This window comes from Artemia sp. Qi Xiang Cuo, chromosome 2 (genome assembly GCF_049724085.1).
Source record: "Artemia sp. Qi Xiang Cuo chromosome 2, ASM4972408v1, whole genome shotgun sequence".
NCBI lineage: Eukaryota > Metazoa > Arthropoda > Branchiopoda > Anostraca > Artemiidae > Artemia > Artemia sp. Qi Xiang Cuo.
This window is the reverse complement of record NC_142795.1, coordinates 2,651,962-2,670,458: the sequence shown is the minus strand read 5'-3', so window position 1 is coordinate 2,670,458 and position 18,497 is coordinate 2,651,962. Positions and strand designations below refer to the sequence as shown.

At 35.1% G+C, this 18,497-nt stretch overlaps 1 protein-coding gene across 1 annotated transcript in view; it reads right to left on the bottom strand.

The window, feature by feature from the left end:
- The window catches only part of LOC148954798 (uncharacterized), a 50,607-nt gene extending 34,420 nt beyond the window's left edge, over positions 1–16,187 (bottom strand). The window contains exons 1-3 of the mRNA XM_089107944.1: positions 15,908–16,187; positions 10,442–10,577; positions 4,463–4,549 (exon numbers count right to left, since the gene is read on the bottom strand). Coding sequence (XP_088964070.1) covers positions 4,463–4,549; positions 10,442–10,577; positions 15,908–15,928 — 244 coding nt within the window. The 5' untranslated portion in view covers positions 15,929–16,187. The remainder of the gene's footprint in view (positions 1–4,462; positions 4,550–10,441; positions 10,578–15,907) is intronic.
- Between the last annotated feature and the right edge of the window lie 2,310 nt (positions 16,188–18,497).

Sequence of the window (18,497 nt, the reverse complement as noted above, 5' to 3'; positions counted from 1 at the left end):
GATTCGCATGCTTACCAGCAAAAAGGCAGAAAAGTGGGGCAGGTATTCTGAGCTCCATCAGAAGATTTCCCGGGGGAGGGGGAGGCTCAAAGAAATTGCCTTGAATACTGCGGAAATGATGACCCTATGAGTTATAATTAGGCAAACTCTTGTTTATAGTTATTGTTGTTTGTTTAAAGTTTGCTTTGAATATTCGGTTTAAGTTGTACACATTTTAAGATTTATTTATTTGTTTATATTAGTAGGCCTACCTGTTTTATGTTAATATGCTATGATTGTTCATTTAGTTTTTGTTATTTTTGGGTTTTATTTATTCTATAATAGCAATATCCGGTCGTTTTGAGTTTGAACTTTTATAGAAACTAATCAAAAAACCTTTTGTCACAAATAAGTTAAAAAAGAAAAAAAGTAAAAACCTCCATTAAACCAAAAATGAAATGAGCGTTTTCCTCTTTTGTTTTACTTTTACTTTATGTTGGGCCAAGGTTAAAAACTACTTTTCCCAAAAATTAACTATTGGTTTATTTTACTTTTATTCTAACTACTTTTATTTACATTTAATCACCCTTGCGCGTTACAACCCTTGCGCCGAGGGCTGTGGGGGGATTGTCATCCGCAAAGACATAATTTTTCAGAATTTTAAACTACGTAGAACGAAATGGTTATCTCAAAATTTTTATTGGATGTTTTTGGAGAAATGGTGGGCGTGGGAGGGGTGTTAGTTTTCCTCCAATCACTTTTGACTATTAAAAAGGGCAGTAGCCCTTCGAAGTTTCGAAGTTTCTATGACAACACTCTCTACAAAAGCGTTGAACAAAATGGCTGTCTCAAAATTTTCACTGGATGTGTTTGGGGAAATGGTGGGCGTGGAAGGGGCGTTAGTTGCCCTGCAATCACTTCCGACTTTTAAACAGGGCACTAGCCATTTCAATTTCCAATCGAATGACCCCTTTTCGAAGTTTCTATGACAACGCTCTCTATAAACGCCTTATTTTCCACCAGGGCATAACTTACAACCCTTGCCCTGAGGGGTGTGGTGGGGGAGGGGTATCATCCTCAAAGACATTATATCCAGAACTTTCAATTGCGTTGAAAAAAATGGTTATCTTAAAATTTTGATTGGATGCGTTTGGAGAAATGGTGAGCGTGAGAGGGGGACTAGTTGCCCTCCAATCAGTTTCGACTATCCTATTAAAAAGGGCCCTAGTCCTTTCAATATTCAATTGAATGAGCCGTTTTTGAGGTTTCTACGACAATATTTTCTATAAAAAAAACTTTATATGCCCCCAAGACATATCTTACAACCCTTGCCTTGAAGGCTGTGGGGGGGGGGAGGGGGTTGTCATCCTCAAGAACCTATTTTCCATAACTTTCATCTACGTTGAACAAAATGGCTATCTAAAAATTTTGATTGGATGTGTTTTGGAAAATGGTGGGCGTGAGAGGAGCGTTATTTGCCCTCCAATTACTGTCGACTATTAAAAAGGGCACTAGCCCTTTCAATTTCTAATCGAAGGAGCTCTTTTTGAAGTCTCTACGAAAACCCTTTGTATAAGAAACTTATATGCCCCCAGAGCATAACTTACAACCATCGCCCTGAGGGCTGCGTGGGTTATCGTCCTAAAATACCTAATTTCCAGAATTTTTCATCACGTTGAACAAAATGAATATCTCAAAATTTTGATTGCATGTGCTTGGGGAAATGGTGCGCATGAGAGGGGGTTACTTGCCCTCCAATTACTTTCAACTATTAAAAAGGCCACTAGCCTTTTAAATTTCCAATCGAATGAGCCCTTTTTGAAATTTTACGAAAAAAAAAACGTTATATGCCCCTAGGGCATAACTTACAACCCTTGCCCTGAGGGCTGTGGGGAGAGTTTCATCCTCAAAGACATAATTTACAGAATTTTCCACTACGCTGAACAAAATACCTATTTCAAAATTTTGATTGCATGTGTTTGGGGGAATGGTGGGTGTAAGAGGTGGATTAGTTGCTCTCCAATCACTTTCGACTATTAAAAAGCGTACTTGCCCTTTAAATTTCCAATCGAATGAGCCCTTTCTGAGGTTTCTACGAAAACACTTTCTATAAAAACCTTAAATGCCCCCAGGAAATAAGTTACAACCCTTGCCCTGAGGGCTTTGGGGTGGTTGTCATCCTCAAAGACCTAATTTCCAAAATTTTCAACTACGTTGAACAAAATGGCTATCTCAAAATTTTGATTGTATGTGTTTGGGTAAATGGTGGGCGTAATAGGGGGGTTAGTTTCCTTCCAATCACGTTCGACTATTAAAAGGGCACTAGCCCTTTGATTTTGCAATCGAATGAGCCCTTTTTCGTGTTTCTAAGACAAAACTTTGAATAAAAACCTTATATGGCCCCAGGTCATAACTTATAACCCTTCCCTTGAAGACTGTGGGGGGAGTGTCCTGCTCAAGGATATAATTTCAAGAACTTTCAACTGCGTTGAACAAAATGGCTGTCTCAAAATTTTGACTGGATGTGTTTGGGGAAATGGTGTGCGTGGAAGGGGCGTTAGCTGCCCTGCAATCACTTTCGACTTTTAAAAAGGGCACTAGCCATTTCAATTTCCAATCGAATGACCCCTTTTTGAAGTTTATACGACAGCACTTTCTATAAAACCTTATATGCTCCCAGGGCATAATTTACAACCCTGGCCCTGAGGGCTGTGAAGGGGTTGTCATCCTCAAAGACCTAATTTCCAGAACTTTCAACTGCGTTGAACAAAATGGCTATCTCAAAATTTTTATTGTATGTGATTGGGCAAACGGTGGGCGTGAGAGGGGGGGTTAGTTGCCCTCCTATCACTTTCGACTATTAAAAAGAATGATTCTGGAAGAATAAAATATAGACATATCACTGCTACTAATGCAAAAACCATTTTCCTTCTTTTTCAAGATAGGAGAGGGGGGGGGGATTAAAACCTCGATTGAATAGTTTTCATCCGTGGTGACTCCAATGGTGAACTTTTTTGGTACGATTCGTTGCCATCCTTGAAGGTTCTAAGCTCTTTTTCAAAATTCCGGAAAATTTGTTTCTGCAATAAGCCTTTAAGATGAAACTATATGATAGCTATCATTCCTGAGCCACCTTTAAATGATGAATTTTTTTCATTAGTCACAGTTTTTTTTACGTTTTTTAACATTTAGTAACTATGGACTGTGGTTCGCTCTTTGCTAGGTTAGAACTATTGCTGGAACCGTGACATGCTGGAACCATAACCCTCCAGGGCATTCCTTACAACCACTGCCTTGAAGGCTCTGGGGGGAGGGGTTTGTCATCCTCAAAAACCTAATTTCCAGAACTTTCATCTACGTTGAACAAAATGTCTGTCTCAAAATTTTGATTGGATGTGTTTGGGGAAATTATGGGTGTGAAAGGGGCGTTAGTTGCCCTCCAATAACTTTCGACTATTAAATATGGCACTAGTGCTTTCAATTTCCAATCGAATGAGCCCTTTTTGAAGTTTCCATGACAACAATTTCTATAAAACCTTATATGCCCTCAGTGCATAGTTTACAACCCTTGCCCTGAGAGCTGTGGGGGTTATCATCCTAAAAGACCTAATTTCTAGAACTTTTAATTACGTTGAACAAAATGAATATCTTTAAATATTGATTGGATGTGTTTGGCGAAATTGTGGGCGTGGAAAGGGTGTTAGTTGCCTTCCAATCACTTTCGACTATTAAAAAGTGCACAAGCCACTGCAATTTCCAATAGAATGAGCCCTTTTCGAATTTTCTACGACAACTCCTTCGATACGAATTGCCCAGGTCTAAAACCAAAAAATAAATAATAAATAATAGATTGTGCCAACATCGTTCTTTACTTAGGCAGCGCTATTGCGCTGCCTATTACTATTGCGCTGCCTATTATTTATTTCTGCTGGTATTAAGTTTAACATGGCTCTTAACTTTTTTTTTGAAGAATACAAAAACTAATTTCTGCATGCTAATAAATTGAAAATGGATTACCCAAAAAACCAGCAAGCTAATTAAAAATCTAACTAATAACTGCATTTTCCTCTTTTGTTTTACTTTTACTTTACTTTGGGCCAAGGTTAAAAACTACTTTTCCCAGAAATTAACTATTGTTTTATTTTAACTCCTTTTTTTTACATTTAATCACCCTTATTAGAACTTAATTTTATTTATATTTATTCATTTTATTTTGTTTTTATTTTAACTTCCTTACGTTCTGCATACTAACATACTGCACACTGCATACTAACATACTAACGTACATAGTAACCCAACCTCAAATATTTTGACTCGGTAACATCCATATCTAAAATCGAGTTTTTCTTTTCCTATGGTATTGAGTAACACAGCGTTGTCAAAGGCACTAGCAGCTTCCAATTCCTGCTATACTCACGATAATGTACCAAAGTTCCATATAATGCTTGGTTTAGACACAATTATGTACATTAAGGTAACTTACCTAAAGTTAGCAAACTCAGAATTGTCACAGGATCAGTAGACAGTCCATACCCACTTCCATATCCATATCCACCACTCCTTCCTGTCTCTAAAACATGAATAATATGACAAATAGTAATGTACAAACATGAATGCTTGTTTTTTTTTAAGACAATGGTTATTATTTTGGTATTGGGGCAATATTTCTAGTATCCAAAGCCAGATCTATACAAAATAATTTCCATTAACAACAAAGAATCCATAAAAATATAAAACATATTTTCAAGCCTTTCTTTTAAGTTTCATGGGTGTTACTTTTAAGTTTTTTTTGGGTATATTACTTCAGAGAGATGTGAATTTTAGGATTAGTATGAGAAAAGTGATTCCCCTTTTTCATATTTAAGATTATGGTAGAATCAGATACCTACTAATCCGTAACAAACGAACTAAAAAGTGATCGTGAAAAACGATTGTAATATTGATCTAAATTTCATTATTATCTTTTATTTCGGTATTTCAAATAGTTTTTGCAGAGTTTATCCTTTTCTGCTCTTTTGACTAATCAATCAACCACCCCCTCCCCACTTTAAAATCAGATGCTCTTCGGAGATAAATGCTTGAGATATTAGGACTACAGTATTAGGAGTATAATATTAGGACTATAGACTAGTGTTGGGGTTGATAGCCACCGATATTATACCGTTAGGCCACGATGCCACCAGTATTGGCGTGGTAATGTACGGGTGTCACCACTTATTGGAGGGGAAAGCCCCGGCACCAAATTATAATGGGATGCCCGCGTCTACCACACCGGTTCTGCAAATATGGAGTTTGGTACTACCCTATTTACAGTATACCCTGCCCCAGGGTATGATAACGTGATCGAGTGGTCAAATGGCCAATTTCTAAGGTTAACTGTACTCGCCCTGGGTTACCACTAAAAATCTCTAACTCTCTCCTTGGAGGTACAAACCCCCCTGTCAATATAATAATGACGATATCTCGTAACTCTGTTCCTACCCTGCCTGGGTTCCGGGAAAACTAGTGCACAGTTTGTAGAAAATACCTTACTTGCATTCTTCCAAACGGTCACATATAATAACAAAAATATGCTTCCCCGAACGGGGTCTAAATGCAGAATAATTCAAAAATAATATTCTGTACAGCAACTGTTCATAGGGGTGGACCTTCGCTTGGCCCAGCCAATCCTCTCAATCCCTATTCAAAACCCATTCTACTTTTTCTTAGCTTTATCTTTCAATGACTCAAACCAGGAAGTCCAAAATAGAATTTAGTTCAAAGCTTGCTTATTGCAAAACAACTATGGTTTAGCAACGAGACTTTAAATTGCAATTGAAAATTATACTATAGGCAAATCTAAGCAAATGTAATTACGGAACGAAAACAGGTCATTTATCTGAAAAGAAAAGAAACAGGGGATAGAACCCCAACAACTAGCTTTAGAGTTCGTATCATAACTTGAAATTCTTCGTTGTATAGAGAGAAATAACCGGATTTCCAGAGTTCATATTATAGCTTATTTGATAGCGTATTTCTTACAATTTACTAGTAGGCTCTTACCTACTAGCATTGGTATTTTGGCTGGTGAGATCAAAAATGGGGCTGAGTAGAGTAGAGTAGAATATTTTTATTTATAACACGTACATAAATAAATGTCACAAAACAGCGCACATGCCTGGTGGCATACTTTAGCGCTGAAAATATTGCCAACGAAAATACACAGCCATTTTCTAACTAAATTTTACAACAACGAAAAAGAAAACCCTAATGAACAAAATGCTTAGCATGTCATAAGATATTTCTTCACCAGTCTTAGAAAATGTCGCTTGTTGCTACATTCTCGAACTGATGCAGGAATTGAGTTCCAGATTTTTGGGCCAATGTGACGGATGCTGAATCCCGCTCTCGATGTCGGGCGAATTTCGCACGAAAAGTCTGAACGATGCGTAGTATGATAATTATGAAATTGAGAATTAGTTGAGAAAATGCCGGAGAAATTTACAGGTAAATTACTATATTGATAATCATGACAAATACTAGAGATAGAAATTAAATGAAGTTGGTCAAAGAGAAAATTCCTGAAGTCCCATATAGGTGTCTAACTGAAGTTCTGCAATCAACATTAAAAAGAATCCTCATTGCTTTATTCTGAAGTATTTGAAGAGATTTGAAAACAGACGGAAAGGTAGATGCCCAAACCGAAATGCAATAGAGAAAATATGGGTGGACAAAAGAATAATAAATAGATTTTAGAATAGCTTTAGGAAAAAAGTGACAAAGACTGAAAAAATGCTGTCTACGATCTTACTGGCGAGCCTGTCTTAAAATTTAGCTTGTCTCTCCTCTGTTTTTGGCCTTAGGATGCATGTTGCGATCTACTATTCACCTTCTCATAATCCAGGACATTGACCTCGGGTACAGTTCTGCAGCAATTGGTGGTTTCAGTCCATCATCCAAGCTTGGTAGCATATTCCACAAAATACCCTGCCTCAAGGCCCAAGCCGTGTGGGAGGGTGACTGAAATTAACAATAGTAGGTCCCTATTTGTGGATACCCACTTAAACCAATTAAACAGTCTGATATTAAATTGTGCCTAGCTGGGATTCGTTAGTAAGAGGTCATAGATAGATAGATAGATATTTATTGCAATAAAAGCCACTTTGGGCCATGGCAAAAAAAGGAAAATCACACAAAATAATAACATGATTATGACACTCATAGCAAAGTATGGTAGCCTACATAACAATAACAACGCAAAATTAAAAAACATTACAAAAACATAATAAAGCACACGATACCATTAAACTAACATAAATAGATAGATGTATGTTACATCAATCAAGGGCCATGACTACAAAAATAACAAACAAGAAAACAACTTACACACATACAACAATACTTTCCAGACTCACCCCACCCCTTTTTACAAAAATCTATCTCTATGTGACATACCCAATTTTATATACTTTGCTATCATTCTTATTGTCCCATAATTTTTTGATCCCATTACTGAAACCAACCACTCACTTGTCCCCACATTAACAAAAAATGAATCTTTCCTTAGATCCTGTAATTCGGGACAAAGGGCCATGAAGTGAAGCAGATCCTCCCCATTTTCTCCCCAAATAGGGCATGAGTAAGGACCGTCCGTTACCCTTACCCTCCCTAAATATTTCCTCCTTTCTCCAAGTGCTAGAAAATTACCCCTCCCTGATATATACCACTTAATTTCTTCACTATTTAAACCTGCTTTAAAATAATTATCATATCCCCAGACCTCCTTCCATTGCCGGTAAATGCCGAGGGACACCGAGGCTGCGACCTCACACTGCCATTTCTGAATCTCCTGATCTTCAAGCACTCCCTTTACTAGTTTTACTACATGTCCTACTTCCAGCCCTATCCCCTTCCCTTCATTCCAAACACCTGATAACCCACAACTATTTAAGATTGATTTCACCTGGGAAGCCCATGAACATTTCCTTCTATCCTGCAACACCTCCAGATCAGCTGCATTTACTAACCTATTATTCTGTAAACCAATCACCTTTTCCCAGTGTCCTATCATTCTAACCAATCTTTTTACCCTTAATGAAAACAATCCTAGATCACCCTTCAACACCAGATTATTAAATTTCCCGCTTAGCCCTAAAAGTCTCCTGAAATGTCCTAAATAAATTCTCTCTATTTTTTCTCCTTTTTCAAACCCCCAAACTTCCCCACCGTAACTCAATACTGGGTCTACCTTCGTCTAAAAAATTCTCTTCTGTAGCTTAATATCTGCCGGTCCTAGATGCCTAAGGGGATTCTTCAATAACGCCCAAGAAGCCTTCTGACCCTTCCAATTCACTATTTGCACTTGATCATTCCATTTCCCTGAACTTGTGTACTTGCATCCCAAATAAATATAATCCTTAACTTCCTTCATTTCTTTCCCCTTAAAATAAAACTTATTATTTTCCCTTTCATCATTTCCAAAAACTAAAATAACTGATTTTTAAATATTTAAAACTAATTTTTTACTCTCCAGACAACTATCCAAAATCTCTAAAATGTTTTGCAAATCCGGAGCCGATTTTGCAAGCAATACTATGTCATCTGCAAATAATAAACAAAACAGCTCCAGCGACATTAATTTTAACATAGGGACATTTCTATTTCTAAAATACTGCTCAATATCATTAATAATATGAATGTAAAGTAAAGTTTCCACATTAATATGTGAAAGATTAAAATACAAATTCGCGCTATAGAAATTTGGACTTTGAATAATCTATTTCAATTTTGATTCAATTAATGGATCAATTAATTAAGGATTCAATTAAACATTAAATTAATGATTTCTCGTGGAAAGGCAGTCGCACGCGCTCTACTCCGACAAAAACACATAGTAGGAATCTGGAGACCCTGTCAATTTTCTCGTTGCCTACTATCACCTCTTCGTCCTAGTTTATTCCTAATCTAAGCAATAAATAAAATTTACAATAAGGTTAAATCGTTTTAATAGACAGTGATACATTAAAAAAAAATAATAGCTATTTCGTTTACATATACAGTGACTGTCATCATTTGTAATACTAAACAAAACAATCAAAAAAAATAATTTATATACAAAAAGGAAATCTGGACTTCTTGGTAGGGTATGAAGAGGGAGGCTTTGAATTGATTGAGATAAAGGAGGAGTGTGTGCAGCTTTGTTGGTGTCGGGCGCCTTGGTGCTGCAGAGAAGCCATGGAAATGAAAAATATATTTTTGTAAATCTTTCTACAAACAGAGACACGGGAAATTTAAATGTTCGCTCAATTTGTGCTATTAGTCTTAAAATGTGCAGCTTTGTTGGTATCAGCAGCCTTGATACTGCAGAGAAGCCATTGAAATGAACAAAATATTTTTGCAAATCTTTCTACAAACAGAGACACGGGAAATTTAAATATTCACTGAATTTATGATATTAGTATTAATAATGAGCCTTAAATAACAATTATAATAAGTTATTTTTAATAAGCCCCCTTTTTCAGAACCTTCCGATTTGTAAGTAAAATGCAACTTGTACTACTAATGAGGAAATGAGTTTTGATAACATATAATCATAATAAAACCAAATTTTTGTAGTGTCTTTAAATGTATAACAAATTTAATTTTAAAGCTAACTACTTTCAAAAAAAGGGGAAAAACCACCCCAAACAGGTGAGTGATCTTGATGGAATTCAACCCATAATTTTCAATATATTAGAGAGCCACATTGCAGAGGTTCAAGTTCCTATTTACAACATGAAACGTTGCAAATTTTTCTGGGAAGAGCAATCATTGGAAAGGTGTGTATTTGTTTTTATTTATTTTTTCCAGAGGCAATCGTATAAGGCAAATGAAAATTAAAAATCCTAGTGTCAATTTAAATGGCAAAAAAAATTTTCCTCAGCAAAGTAGCGTCTTTATCACATTCTGGTGCAAAGATGGAAAGAAAGTTATCTTTTTTTAAAGAAAAATACTCCTTTTTGTACTTAATTTCTCAAAAGGAATTCAAGATCGTGCATTCTTTCGGATGAAAGCCAAGAGCAACATTGAAACATAAAATGAAGAGACATTATTTTGCATATGATGGGGTCTTTCCTCCGCGTCCCCCCGCTCTTTACGCTAAAATCATATAGTTGTGTGCATAAAGGATTTATAAGGGCAACAACTGCGCAAAAACATCAGTAAAAATAGAAGCACTGATACCAAATTAGCACTGATAGAATCTTAATTTAGAATCCAATTTAGCACTGAAACTTAATAGAATCCAAATTAGCACTGATAGAATCTTAAAAGTTAGTCATCTCTAAACCATATGTGAAACCTTCCCTCGCAATTTTCTGCTAAGTTCAAAATTTTATTTAAGCAACCTGGCCATTCCTGACGATCGTGGCAAAATAGAAAGATTCATCCAAAGCCAATCCGTTAATTATACTAAAGGTGTCTAGAGGGTATTGATGGGACTTACCAACCAACCGAGACAAAGAGACCGTCGATGTGTCATAAGAGTAGAGTGGTCGAACTGCATGATTAACCAATGGTTGCTCCGTCACTGTGGTACTCAATTGTGACTGACTCGCTAAAGTAATATTACCTACTGTACTCTGAAAAGAAAATATAACGGCATAAACAAGATTAAGAAAAATGATCTGGATGAAGCAAATGGGTCTATTTATTTTATTGTTTAATTAGAGCAAATGAATTATAACGTTAACGCTATTAATTTATATGCTTCTTGAATAGATTTTTAAACGAGGCAATTCTAATAGTATACTTTCTGTTTCGATCTGACTTTATTTTTAGGAGTTATAGGCTATTGTATTTCTTAGTATGGTGCGTGATCGCCTCTTACTAGGTTGCTAGCTATTGCTGCAACCCAGGTACGGTGTTATCTACAGCTGAAACCCGTATATTCGTCTCTCACTAGGTTGCTAGCTACTGCTGTAACCTGGAATAACTGTGAAATTACAAACAGTAAAAGCCTATGGCTTTTTCTTAGTTGGAATAGTGAGAGACGAGCTTCAGTATGGCACTATACCCCAGACAAGTATTGTTTCATAGGGTGCTTTTATTATTTTTACTTTTAGTTACTGTGTGCCGTAGTTTCTGTTTACTTGGTTTTCTACTATTTCTTTTTGTAATCACGTATCAAGTAGTTACAACCTAACAAAAAAAAACTAATTTAAAAATTTTCAGGTATTTTTCTGATTTGAATTAAAAATTAAAATTATTGCTTAGACATCATAAATATTTTTGTAGTTTACAGTTAAATAAAATTAAAATTATTTATTTAAAATTTTCAGAATTATTCTAGTTTCAGTTGACAATTAGATTTTTGTTGAAGCTCCCAAAAATTACTGTATTTTACATAGCTATATCTACATGCTTTTTATAATGGCGAAAATCCTATTTTGATTTTCGTAGGCTTGAAGATTTTGTACTACAGAGTGATAGAAAAATGCAGTTTTTCGTAAAGAATTGATTTTGTTTTAAAAATTATTTTTGTTAATTGTGAAAGGTCTTTAAATATATCAATTTCCTTTCAAATGAGCCATTAAACAGCTCTCTATTATGCTCCAGTGCCCTACTAGCTGTGGGGAAAATAAACGAAAAAAAAACAAACCTGCTGTCGTGCAGAAGATCGTAGTTCAAGTAACTTTTCTTGATTTTCAAGCCAACATATTCGAGTAGAAATGATGTCTTATTCCATTTGATTTTGGGAACGAGTTTGACCTACGCCTTTAATATTGGTGCTGGGGGCGACAGCGCAACTCTCATTGTGACAATATTTTTCTCTGTAGCATAAAAGATTATATTCACATGACTACCTGCATAGAGGTGGAAAGGTGGGGACACGTCATGATCGTCACCAAAAAATTTTTTGGGGTGGCTAGTAAGTACCACCAAGAGCTTTGTTTTCATTGACTTTAAATGGTTACATTTCTCATTTCCTGTGTATATATAAAGTTTAATACCTTCTCGTTTCTCGGGTGGTTTGCCCCCCCCCACTTGTTTCTATAACGAACATCCATATAAAACAGGTTTGTTTGAAGAATCCACCCTTAAAACCATGGTTTTAATTACCCTCTAAGTAATTTTGGATATCCCATCCCCCACCGTCCTGCTAAATATTTGTGTTGTGCATTTTTTTTTCAAGAATGAATGTCATATTTAAATCATTGTTTTACGAATATTAACTTGAACGGGAAAAAACCGGAGTTGAAGGAGGTATTAATAGCCCTACTTCATATTTTAGAAAGCCTTAGGAGCAAACAGCTCGCATAAAAAAAACTGTAAGAAAAGAAAAATCCTCGTCGAAACCAACCAAAACTCTTAAAAAGCCTTAATTATAACTTCCACGTAAGCTCTTCTCATATTTAGGGAAAATTATTGAGAAGTTCAGCCAGTTTGTTTTAGCGAAGTTTGTTTCAGAAAAATAACTAGTACAGTATATATAGCATAATTTGTTCTGTTGTGATTTCTTTATTTTTCATAAATTTTTGAATGTGGCTTTGGAAATACACGATCTAATCTATAGTTCTCAACTTTCAACATGCATAATTTCCACAAAAATGCTTATTAGTTTTCATGATAACTTCTGTCTTTCACACATTTTTTCTTTTCAAATTGAATGGTTGGCTTTTTTAATTGCATATATATTTGCAGAAAATTACAATTGATTAAGGAACGTGTCAATTTAGCTTCTGTGAAGAAAAGAAGGACAAATTAATATTTAATATTGATAACACTTTCAAAATTACACACAACGACTCTGAACAGCTAAAGAAAAAGACATGGAGCAAGAAACACCAAGAATTCACGTTTAATTGTAAACGAAAATGTAACTTAAATCTGAACAATAGCACCATAGTTATGCTATTGCTGAGTTTAGCTATTTCATAAAATTGCGATTAAATAAGGAACATGTTATTTTAGCGTCTGTAAAGGATGAGCTAAAGGAATCGAATTAAAGACATAATTTCTTAATTCCACTGAAGTCGCTGATTTGCCACCCTACTACTTAAAACTGAACAATAAAACTATGATTATACCAATGCGAATAGAAGTAACAGTGAGATTCACTACGAGTTGCGAAACAAATCAAATCTTATAAAATGGATGATTTTTTGATGCATTAAAACTAAGGAGGAATGGAATTCATGCCAGACTTTCTTAACTCAATTTTATTGCTTTTTTGACACCTCATGCCTAAAAAAAAAAATAACGAATGTGTATACACCCTTAAACGAGTATATGTACATTTATTTAAAAGAACTTTTTAGTAAAATTATATGCCTTTTCAGTATTTTCCCGGGGTGGTTGCATCGAACCTAACCAGATGCCATGACATAAAGAAGAGGTTCAAATTATCTGCAGTTAGAGGACAAGCGACAATGAGAATCGATATAAAGAAGCCTGCCGCGTGCCGAGTACTGGAAGCTCGGCTTCAAAATCGCATACTTAGTTGTTTTTTTTCTTGAAACTGGCATATTCACATCTCCAGCCTCAAAAACGATCTAAATAGGTCACAACTTTAAGGAAGAACTCATGTTCTTCCCAAGGTGGTTATATCGAACCTATGGTGACGCCAAAACATCAAGAAGAGGCTCACATATTCTGCGGTTAGAAGACAAGCAATAACGAGAATCAATATATGCCAGTCTATATATATATATATATATATATATATATATATATATATATATATATATATATATATATATATATATATATATATATATATATATATATATATATATATATATTACTATCTTTATACTCGAAAAATAATAATAATAATATTATTATTATTATTACTATTATTTATTTCTAACCCACACTATACAAAGGTATCAAACGCGGAGTAACACAGAGAAAAACACATAAAAATACAACGCAAATCAATATATAAATCAAAGAATACCAGTTACAGAGTAACACATAAAATTTAAAAGAAACTAAAACGAAAGAGAAATGACATAAAAGGAGGGGGAAAAGAAGAAGAGAAAACAAAATCAATTGCGTGTGTATTTATTTATTTTTTCTCATAAAACGGCTCCATATTTTTTCGGCAAAATTGGCTTCCCTATATTCCGGCCTAAAAAAAACGATTTAGATAGGTCAGAAATTTGAGAAAATTCGTTAAAAGCCTTAATTTTGGGAAAAAATATTTACGTGAGTAACGTCATTTTTATACACATCAGTATTTCAGTAACGTTGTGACACTCGTCACACTATGTGGAAAAATTGAAGATTTTCATGCATGAAGAAGATTACACTAAAAGGCTTAAAGAGTAAAAAACTAGTAATTGCAAAAATATTTGTTATATTTTAACAAGGGATTACAGCAATTGAAAAACCTTAAAAAAGAAAACTAAAAGTTGGAAGCTTAGTAGACAATCGGTGTTAGAAATCGGACTTGCTTCAATAATCAAATATCTTTTAAAAGACTGCAGCACGAAAAGAGATTGAATTGCTTAAAGAACAAAAAACTGGTAATTGCAAAAATATTTGTATATATTTTAAAAAGTAATTAAAACAATTCCAAAACCTTAAAAAAGAAAACCACTAAAGTTTGAAGCTTAGTAGACAATTAGTGTTAGAAATCGGCATTGCTAGAATAATCAAATATCTTTGAAAAGACCTCAGTATGAGAAGACATATCAGTATGAAAAACTTCTTTAGAGGTATACCCAAAAAATGAAAATTGACAAATGTTATAAAGGATAATTCGTTGGAAGAAAAAGACGTTTTTTTCCCACCACCTGAAGAACTAACAAATCTACATCCTGGACCATCATGTAAAACTAGACCAATAAAGGCAGCTAAAGATAAGGGCATTGGCAAATTGTCTGAAGTAATGAAAATCGAAAATGAAGAAGAAAGAAAAACGGGGTTAGAAGATAAACGACAGCAGGAATCAAAACGGGCCAAAATTGAAAATGATAGTAATGATGATTGGATTTTGGATTTTGACATTGATACGGTCATCAATGCTTACCATGCTTTTGTTAAGAAAACAAAGGTTCGGCGTTGTGTTTTTCATAATGACAAAAGACAAGCCAAGACAAAAGTTAAAGGTCCTATAACGAAAAAAAAAACATAATTTGGCAAAGGCGCTAATTCCAATTTAAAGTCATATAAAATTTTTAAGGGGGTGATTGATGAAAATGAAGCACAGGTAAGTGTGATTAGAAAACTAGTAAAAGTGAGAATTGAACAGCTAAAGAAAAAGGCATGGAACAAACGACTGAGTAAATCACATTGAATTGTAAACGATATTTTGAACAGTGATATGTGGTTTGAAAGCGGAAAAGACGCATTTGTTATTTTTAACCTCTTGAGAAATTAAGTGAGATGATGTTTGAATCTAAACTGCCTTTTTCTTAAAGGCGTGGAAAAAACTTTCTGAGGTAAAGATGAAAAACAAATGGAAAATAAAATCTAAGGTTGGAAAACAAGGAACAGCAATGGCTGACCACTGAAACGATATAAATAGGTCAGGACATTAAGAAAGAATTCTCATTTCACAGGGTGGCTGTATCGAATCTTTAAGCGTGGACGAGATAAAAATGATAATTGACAAAATCCAAGTACTGAAATACGGGTTAGATAGAAGTAATACAGGCTACTTTTTTTTTTTAATTTGGACACCAATCAAAGTTTTTTTTGTATGTTAAATTATTCTGTGTTAAAAAAACTTTTAAGGGTAAGTACGGTTTTGGGTCACAGACTAGTTAAGCGAAAATACAGTAACGATTTTTTTTTTAATGTTGTTGTTCCTGGTTCGGCCCAAAATAAAGTAAATTAGATAAAAAAAAAAAAAACATAAAAACAATCAATTGGCTTTCTATCATGGTTGCTGAATCCGATCCAAGCGTGAATAATTTATATTATCATTTTGAATACTTTACGATAAACAAAACAAAATTACCTGAATCATCGTAATATTCATACTCTTCAGGATAAGATTCTGTTGCTTCTAAAATTTTTGTTACTTCACTTTCAGTATTTTCTTCACTGTCAGTATTCACTTTTGATTGTGATGAACGCAGAGATATAGACAAAATAGGGGTTTTTATTGTTGAGCACCTATTTTCACAATACTTAAATATTAAGACACTGAAATAAAGCAATAGAACAAGTGAACTAAGAAACGTTGGGACAGACGCAGTAAACAGTCTTGCCTTGTCATTAGTAAAATCACTGGTCAAAATTTCAATTTTCCTCTCGTTACTGATCTCTTTATTCATAGCATCATTGGTAGATAACTATCACTACTTTAATTATAACTAAATTCATCAAACTTTGTTTTTGTTACTGTTGAGTGACTTCTATTCAAAGTGATTTCTATTCAAAATCATTAATCTGCCGGGACAAAAGAAAATTGAAGCTACAGGTTGATGAAAAGAAGTTAAATGCTAAACCGTTAAAACGGTTCATATTTCTGGTAAAGAGATTTACAATAGAAATGATGCAAATAACCATGTCTGTTATTCTGTTGTACATGAAAATACCGTGCAGTATAATAGCCGAGCCGTCCTAGCCGAGTGGTTAGTGCTCCGGACTTGAACCCCTGAGGTCAGGTGCTCGAGTCCTGGTGTTTCTGTTTATTTGATTTGGGACGGGGTCAATGGTGTGATCCTGTAAGCTCAGCCAGATTTAACCCAGCTCTGAATGGGTACCTGGAGAAACCTGGGGAAAAAACACTGGAAGCGTCGGAGGATTTGTTCCAACCATGCATTGCACTCCCGGCCGAAAGCATCGAATCAGAAGATCGGTATCTGCGCAACGCAGACCATTGGTCAGCATGCAAAAAAGTTTAGTCTAAGTTTCAATAATCTAACAATTGATTAGGACATACAGCAGAAATAATTATATTGTAGCTTGATAAAAAATTAAATAAAATTACGTAAAAAATGATTTTTTTTTCTTATTTAGAATTCCCAAGTTCTTTTTTATTTCTGTTTGGGTAATTCCTCTTGAATTTACCTTGATATCTGGATTTCATCAAACGCTGCCTTTTTAAATTTTTTTGTCTAAATTAATGGGAAAGGAGCTAATTTTACCTTACCTTAGACATGACATCCACCTGTGCCTCCAGAGGCACCCAAGGTACCAAGAATAGCCACCAACCATTCGGAGGGTTTGATGCTGCCAGAATGCCCTCCCACTGAGGTTCGATTGACATGTGCAGTTTATGCAGATCGTTCCTGTATGTTCATCACAGAGTGTTTGTGGGTCTGCATCTAAAGTGCAAGCCTGTTGGTTGCCAGTGGAGCGTTGCGTTGTGTTGTCGAATATTGACCATACCTAGTACGGTGCCAAGGTATCTACACCTATTATTTCTAACAACATCTGTCACAAGAGGCTGGCCCATCTAGTAGAGGTTGGACACATTTGTTATCTTCTACTGCTGGTGGATGTAGATACAGATTTTAGTTGAATCTTTACTATCCTAGTGTTACTGTTTTTAATAGTTTTAGAGGATGTAGATATAGTAGATTTTCGAAAGCTAGTATTGTTCTATTTTGTTTCTGGTTCAGGTGCCAGGTTTCAGCTGCGTAAAGGAAAATTGGTTTAACCTTACTGTTGAATATCGGTAGTTTCAGCCATAGAGAGAAGATTTTGGACCGCCATACCTTGCGTAGCCTATTGAAGGCTTTATTTGCTTGACCAATTCTTATGAGTATTCCTTTTGTGATCGATCCATATTTTTCAGTAATGCTTCCAAGATGCTTCAAATGGACGACTTGCTTTATGTGTTACTCCCCACATTTGACGCTAAAAGCTGAGTCTGTGGTAACCATGCATTTTATTTTCTTAGAATTTATTTTCAGACCGGTTTGGCTTGCTTTTTCTAGCAATCCGGTGTCTTTACCCAGCCCTTGCTATCTTCATAGAACGTAACAATAAGCGAAACTGACTTTCCATAGTGCAGTAAGATCTCCATATGACTTTCCATATTGCAGTAAGAATTCCATATTGCAGTAAGATCTTCCACAAACTCTGACTATCCACTGAATCAAATACCTTTTTAAAATAAAAGAATATCATATAAATTTTTTATTAAATCTTTTTAACTTTTTCAGTCAGTAACCGTAAAGTAAATACCAAGTCCGTACATGGACGGGCGAAACTGCTTTATACAAAGCTGTAACCTGATTCTCTGTAATAGAATGTGTCAGAGTAGTTTTCTGGATATAGAAAGCAAGCCTATTCTTTGCCAGTCTCCGGGATGGTTAACATCACCGTACTTAAAGATCCTCATAAGGGTACTACGTTTTCAGTCGGAAGACACTTTGGCTTTCGTCCAAATTACTCTTAACAATGCTGTTCAAAATTTGCGGCAAATCAGAAAGATAGTTTAAGCATTGCTGTGGATATTCGGTTTTCGAAAGGTGCCTTCCTATTTTTCAATTTATTCGCTTCTGTTGTAATTCGATGGGTAACGGCAGATCCGTATTCATATTAAAACTAAAATTGTATTTCTGAAATCTCTGTTGGGTTGTTATGGGGAGACT